Raw genomic sequence first — 7,477 nt, 5'->3', positions numbered from 1 at the left:
ACTTTTGCTTTTCACTTCTACCTCTGAAAAGGTCACACAAATGTTGTTTGCATTCCAGACAGTAGGTGCGAGTCAGGCACCCCCATATTCGTTTCTGCAGTCTGACAGCTGATGATGGAGCTACTATATCATTTGCATGTGCTTCCCAGGTAAACAGATTGGCATATTCTACAGCGTAGTCAAATTATTACCCAGGGCACCATTTCCACTACTTCCCCCAGGAGAGCAAACACACCACCTCAGTAGGGAGACACCTCATAACTGAAATGCAAACATGGTCATAGCTCAGGCGGAAATCCCTCTGTTTTATCAGCACATCGCAGGAAATGTAATAGGCCTCATGTAAAGTGTGTGGAGTTCCCCAGATTCCCCACACAGGCAATCTGAGAATTTACATGATGGTCCGACCCCTCACTCCTGCACAATGTTACTATACTCCTGTGTTGCTGTTCCTCACTGCTGAACATTCCCCTTAGGTTTCCCTCATGTCATTCAAAACCCACACCATCCAAGGAATTACAAAAGGAACATTGTGGGATTAGATGAGAACAATCAATGCAATAATTAAACTTGGTCTTGTGTAATTAATCTGCTGCACAGTGCACTTGTGTGTGTGTACAAAATGGTAAGGATTTACCCCAAATTTCCAAACAAACACAGGAAGTATTTAGATGTAGGCTGAAGAATCAAACATGACATTGGAACATTTATTTTTAGGCACTATCACATATTGAGAATGCTCACATGGCAATGTATATCCAAGAGTCTTCACATGGATTGGTCACCAAACTAAATGAAAAGAATGTGGCAGCCAACTGAAAACTTTAAGGCACCACAAACATACTGGTGCCCACCATTCCATTTGTATGGCTGCCACCTTTCTAAACTCTCTAATCACACATTCCAATGTGTAGACAAATGCAAGTAATTATGAAGACTTAGTTTTCAAGGTGACGAAGTTCACATTAAAACTCTTTCTAGAAAAAAATGGCAAATACATGTTATCCAACCAAAGAGAGAAGAATGGTTTGAGGATACATGCACATTGAATGTCAAATAATGAAAATGAATAGTGAAATAAAGCAGAGGCCACTCAGTAACTCTTAATCATATTGCTTGGTGTTCAGTGCATTTTGCATCCTTTGTTTTTGGTCAGAGAGGTAACATGAACTGTGCAATAAAAACAACAATTTCCTTCAAAACAGCTCAAAGTTACCTAACATGTCTTCTTCACTTCCGCCTCTGGACCTTAGAAGTGAACTACACATAAATAAAACATACATCTGATACTATCTCGTTGTGTCAGTACTTATTGATCCCAAAAATGCGTACTCCATGGAACAGGGGCAGCTTTGGAAGGAGGACACTGAGGAGAGAGCCTGTATTGACCAGGAAATGCGTGGCATCGTACTTGGTGTAGAAACTGGCAAGAATATACCTGAATAATTAACAGATGGTTTAGGGTTATTATTCAATGCTGATAACAAGAATGCAATAATTCAATACTTACTCGTCTACGTTAATTTATCATTGCAAGCCATAAGAAAAACTTTAAAAAACGAAATAAAGGTTTTGCTCCAAAGCGGATGGATAATACTAGTATGCACAAATATTCTGTCTTACAGTACAATGGGTGAGATGGTGAGGAATTTGCGTGAGGATGTGAACTGGATGCCGTTGTCCATCTGTTCCCAGTGTGTGAGTAAGCGAGCTTTGCCCTGGTCTGGTGTCTCAAAAGGAGTTCCTTTCACCGTGTGCAGAAACAAGTACATCACCTGTGGTGGACAGATCACACATACACTATATATACAAAAGGATGTGGACTAGAGGTCGACCGATTAATCGGCATGGCCGATTAATTATGGACAATTTCAAGTTTTCATAACAATCGGTAATCCTCTTTTTGGATGCCGATTATGGCCGATTACATTGCGATCCACGAGGAGTCTGTTTGACAGGCTGACCACCTGAGCAGCATCAAAAGGACCTTGTGGCTGCAAGGAGCCAAGGTAAGTTGTTAGCTAGCATTAAACTTATCTTATAAAAAAAACAATAAATCTTAACATAATCACTAATTAACTACACATGGTTGATGATATTACTAGGTTAACTAGCTTGTCCTGCGTTGCATATAATCAAATTGGTGCCTGTTAATTTATAATCGAATCACAGCATAATTCAACTTTGCCAAACAGGTGATGATTTATCAAAAGCGCATTCGCGAAAAAAGAAAAATCGTTACAAATGTACCTAACCATAAACATCAATGCCTTCCTTAAAATCAATACACAGAAGTATATATATTTTTTTAGCTGCATATTTAGTTAAAAGAAATGCATGATAGCAGACAACATTACCTAGGGGAATTGTGTCACTTCTCTTGCGTTCAGTGTAAGCAGAGTCAGGGTACAGTTTAAGTCGGAAGTTTACATACACCTTAGCCAAATACATTTAAACTCAGTTTTTCACAATTCCTGACATTTAATCCCAGTAAAAATTCCCTGTCTTAGGTCAGTTAGGATCACCACTTCATTTCAAGAATGTGAAATGTCAGAATAGAAGTAGAGAGTGATTTATTTCAGCTTTTATTTCTTTCATCACATTCCCAATGGGTCAGAAGTTAACATACACTCAATTGGTATTTGGTAGCATTGACTTTAAATGGTTTAACTTGGGTCAAACGTTTTGGGTAGCCTTCCACAAGCTTCCCACAATGAGTTGGGTGAATTTTGTCCCATTCCTCCTGACAGAGCTGGTGTAACTGAGTCAGGTTTGTAGGCCTCCTTGCTCACACACGCTTTTTCAGTTCTGCCCACAAATTTTCTATAGGATTGAGGTCAGGGCTTTGGGATGGCCACTCCAATACCTTGACTTTGTTGTCCTTAAGCCATTTTGCAATAACTTTGGAAGTATGCTTGAAGTCATTGTCCATTTGGAAGACCCATTTGCGACCAAGCTTTAACTTCCTGACTGATGTCTTGAGGTGTTGCTTCAATATATCCACATAATTTTCCATCCTCATGATGCCATCTATTTTGTGAAGTGCATCAGTCCCTCCTGCAGCAAAGCACCCCCACAACATGATGCTGCCACCCCTGTGCTTCACGGTTGTGATGGTGTTTTTAGGCTTGCAAGCCTCCCCCTTTTTCCTCCAAACATAAAGATGGTCATTATGGCCAAACAGTTCTATTTTTGTTTCATTAGACCAGAGGACATTTCTCCAAAAAGTACGATCTTTGTCCCCATGTGCAGTTGCAAACTGTAGTCTGGCTTTTTTATGGCGGTTTTGGAGCAGTGGCTTCTTCCTTGCTGAGCGGCCTTTCAGGTTATGTCGATATAGGACTCGTTTTACTGTGGATATAGATACTTTTGTACCTGTTTCCTCCAGCATCTTCACAAGGTCCTTTGCTGTTGTTCTGGGATTGATTTGCACTTTTCGCACCAAAGCATGTTCATCTCTAGGAGACACAACGCGCCTCCTTCCTGAGCAGTATGATGGCTGCGTGGTCCCATGGTGTTTATACTTGCGTACTATTGTTTGTACAGATGAACGTGGTACCTTCAGGCATTTGGAAATTGCTCACAAGGATGAACCAGACTTGTGGAGGTCTACAATTAGTTTTCTGAGGTCTTGGCTGATTTCTTTTGATTTTCCCATAATGTCAAGCAAAGAGGCACTGAGTTTGAAGGTAAGCCTTGAAATACATCCACAAGTACACCTCCAATTGACTCAAATTATGTCAATTAGCCTATCAGAAGCTTCTAAAGCCATGACATTTTCTAGAATTTTCCAAGCTGTTTAAAGGCACAGTCAACTTAGTGTATGTAAACTTCTGACCCACTGGAATTGTGATACAGTGAATTATAAGTGAAATAATCTGTCTGTAAACAATTGTTGGAAAAATTACTTGTGTCATGCACAAAGTAGATGTCCTAACCGACTTGCAAAAACTATAGTTTGTTAACAAGAAATTTATGGAGTGGTTGAAAAATGAGTTTTAATGACTCCAACCTAAGTGTATGTAAACTTCCGACTTCAAATGTATATGTAACAGTTTGGGCTGCCTGGCTCGTTGCTAACTGTGTTTCTTCCTAACAAAGACCGTAATTAATTTGCCAGAATTTTACATAATTATGACACAACATTGAAGGTTGTGCTATGTAACGGAAATATTTAGACTTAGGGTTGCCACCCGTTCGACAAAATACGGAATGGTTACGTATTTCACTGAAAGAATAAACGTTTTGTTTTCAAAATGATTCCGGATTTGACCATATTAATGACCAAAGGCTCGTATTTCTGTGTGTTTATTATAATTAAGTCTATGATTTGATAGAGCAGTCTGACTGAGCCTGTGGTAGGCAGCAGCAGGCTCGTAAGCATTCATTCAAACAGCACTTTACTGCGTTTGCGAGCAGCTCTTAGCAATGCTTGACGCACAGCACTGTTTATGACTTCAAGCCTATCAACTTCCGAGATTAGGCTGGCAATACTAAAGTGCCTATAAGAACATCCAATTGTCAAAGGTATATGAAATACAAATGTTATAGAAAGAAATAGTCGACGCGTCATAATTCCTATAATAATTACAAGCTAAAACTTCTTAACTGAGAATATTGAAGAACTGGGAATATTGAACCACCAGCTTTCATATGTTCTCATGTTCTGAGCAAGGAACTTAAATGTAGCTTTTTTACATGGCACATATTGCACTTTTACTTTCTTCTCCAACACTGTGTTTTTGCATTATTTAAACCAAATTGAACATGTTTCATTATTTATTTGAGACTAAATAGATTTTATTTATGTATTATATTAAGTTAAAATAAAAAGAGTTCATGTTCATTCAGTATTGTTGTAATTGTCATTTTTACAAATATATATAAAAACCGGCCGATTAATCGGTATCGGTGTTGAAAAATCATAATCCGTCGACCTCTACTACAGACACACTTATTAGTCATTACAATGTCATAACACAAGTCCGCATTACTCTACTGTTCCAAATTATGGGGATCCAATAACTTCAATTGCTATATCTATCAAAAAGAGGGGCTAAAATATATTTAAATGAGGCCTACATTTGATTGGAAAAACAAAAAACAAACTATAAATACTTGTTCTGACCAGATTATGGATGACATTTGTGAGGGTCCAGACAAGGGGCACTGTGAGGACGGGGATGCTCAACAGGAAGACGTGCAGCACGGTGACCAGCAGTAGGTATGCCAGCCAGATCCCTCTGCTGTTCATTACCTGCGTGTTGGGGTTCACCTCACTGTGAGCCACACCCACATTCATCCTGAGAGAACAGAGGATGATTACAAATGATGGTCATTGGACATTGAAGCTTGATACAGGAAACATGGAAGCTTAATGCAGGAAAGGAATCTACGGGATCTAGGCCTATGGCTTGGGAAATTCCTATTCATTTCTAGAATTGAAGTTTGACATTAAATGGAAAATTTGAAAGAGCAGATTTTTTTATTGGTATATGAATAACATAAGATCTAGAATTCAATTCTGTGAAAATTGTACTAAACAAAAAGAGAATGAGTACATAATTTGCATATTTCACAGTTCCCTCAATTACTCATTTCACAGATCAATGTGAGAAGATGAGGTAGGCTATGTCAGATATAGAACATTGCTGTCAAGTGGGAAGTAGAAATCTAGTGGCCTAGTTCTTTCCAGTATACCACTAGGTCAGGTAAAGTGACCATCTGTTACTGCATCCTATTATCGTGGGTACCTACCCACGATATCAATATACTGTACATATTTCATGGCTTGTATAAAAAATATATATATTCCAATCCAAGTGTATTTGAGAAATTGAGAATTCTGCCACTGATCCCCACAGCCATGATCCCTCCCTCAGACTGGCTAACTACTACGAAAACTAGCTAATATCTTGTTGTGGATATAGCAAGTGGGTCTAACGTCAACTCATCTGACTGAGTAGCTCATGCCACTTTAGTCCTGATTTGGTGACTACAGTCGGTCATTTAGAAGTCAGCGAGCTCTTTGAGTTAAATGGGCAATCTGCAGTTCCTACATCCATTTTCATACTTACATGTACCCATTGATTTTTGAAAAATATTACTTACAAATACCTTAGTTCAACTGTCGTACCCCATCAGAACCCAAAATATACGCTTGTTTTACTCCAATGTTTGTAAACAAAGTAAACGTAAACAAACACTGTATTGCATAATAAACATGGTTAAAACTACCCTTGCAAAAAAAGTGCAGTAAATGCAGTCAACTGTGGTATTGCAGATACTGTACTGCAGTTATACTGCACTGTACCTACAGTTACACGGCAAAATTACTGCAGTAAAAAAAATACTGTAAATACGTACTTCAGTTATACTGCAAACTTTTTCGTAAGGGTATACTTTTGATATCATGGATGGTCAGTCCTGTCTTTGAATTTGCGAGTGCTTACAATTCTCAAGCCCCATACACCTGCTTTATACCGAAACAGTGGTGGCGAGTTCGCTTTGTTATTGTTTCCACCGCTGATTGCTGCTTTAACTAGCTAGCTAGCTAAACATCTATCTAGCTAGCAAGCTAACTCCACCAGTAAACTGGCTAGCTACTGTAGCTAAATAACAACAAACAGCTGTTTGTGCTGTGAAAACTAAAATTAATCTGCAAAATCTATTTAGATTATGTGAATAGGTGCTAACCCATGACATTTAGCATTTTAGATGAAACTTTCCTTACAATCTAGCTAGAAACTCACCTTTTGTTGTAACCAGGAAATCCCTAAACATGCTCATTCCATTGTTCGTTCAGGATTGGCTGTAATGGTGCATGTCAGTTATTTTCAGAATCGGATCTTACCGCACAACAGCTTCCCAATAATAAAGTTATAACGAGTGAGCGGCAGTGGTGTAAAGTACTCAATAAAAAATAATAAAACATAATACTTAAGTAGTTTTTTGGGGTATCTGTACTTTACTTTACTATATATATTTTTGCCTACTTTTACTTCACTACATTCCCAAAGAAAATAATGTCCTTTTTACTCCATACCTTTTCCCTGACACCCAAAAGTACTCGTTGCAGTTTGACAGGAAAATGGTCCAATTCACATACTTATCAAGAGAACATCAATGGTCATCCCTACTGCCTCTGATATGGTGGACTCACTAAACACAAATGCTTCGTTTGTAAATTATATCTGAGTGTTGGAGTGTGCCCCTGGCTATCCGTCAATTTAAAAAAACTAGAAAATTGTCCCGTCTGGTTTGCGTAATATAAGGAATTTGAAATGCTTTATACTTTTACTTTGTCTTTTGATACTTAAGTACATTTGAGAAATTCCATTGACTTTTAATACTTACGTTTATTTAAAACCAAATACTTTTAGACTTTTACTCAAGTAGTATTTTACTGGGTGACTTTTACTTGTACTTGAGTCCTTTTCTCTAAAGGTATCTTTACTTTTACTCAAGTATGACAATT

General features: G+C 38.2%; 1 protein-coding gene across 3 annotated transcripts; it reads right to left on the bottom strand.

Moving 5' to 3' along the window:
- Window positions 1-693: 693 nt before the first annotated feature.
- LOC106567187 (ORM1-like protein 2) lies at window positions 694-7,189 on the bottom strand. 3 transcript variants are annotated; one of them, XM_014136199.3, is made up of 5 exons: window positions 7,046-7,189; window positions 6,753-6,811; window positions 5,129-5,303; window positions 1,624-1,775; window positions 694-1,438 (listed from the first exon to the last, which is right to left on the bottom strand). In XM_014136199.3, the coding sequence occupies exons 3-5, from the start codon at window positions 5,300-5,302 to the stop codon at window positions 1,303-1,305; spliced, it is 462 nt and encodes a 153-aa protein (XP_013991674.1). In that variant the 5' UTR covers window position 5,303; window positions 6,753-6,811; window positions 7,046-7,189; the 3' UTR covers window positions 694-1,302. The 3 variants fall into 3 exon arrangements, with proteins under 3 accessions (XP_013991674.1, XP_082816183.1, XP_045549187.1); XM_082960057.1 differs by lacking the exon at window positions 6,753-6,811 and having other exon boundaries at window positions 7,046-7,175; XM_045693231.2 differs by lacking the exons at window positions 6,753-6,811; window positions 7,046-7,189 and adding an exon at window positions 6,367-6,603.
- Window positions 7,190-7,477: the final 288 nt, after the last annotated feature.

This window comes from Salmo salar, chromosome 13 (assembly GCF_965601325.2).
Source record: "Salmo salar chromosome 13, fSalSal1, whole genome shotgun sequence".
NCBI classification, from domain to species: domain Eukaryota; kingdom Metazoa; phylum Chordata; class Actinopteri; order Salmoniformes; family Salmonidae; genus Salmo; species Salmo salar.
Note: the sequence above shows the minus strand (reverse complement) of the source record. Positions and strands in the feature narration are given on the sequence as shown.

Coding starts and splice junctions, on each gene's coding strand:
- LOC106567187 (XM_014136199.3), bottom strand. CDS start 5,302: ATGAATGTGGGTGTGGCTCACAGTGAGGTGAACCCCAACACGCAGGTA. Junction 1,776..5,128: donor CAAATGTCATCCATAATCTG/GTCAGAACAAGT, acceptor TGTCCACCACAG/GTGATGTACTTGTTTCTGCA. Junction 1,439..1,623: donor ACCATCTCACCCATTGTACT/GTAAGACAGAAT, acceptor TTAATTATTCAG/GTATATTCTTGCCAGTTTCT.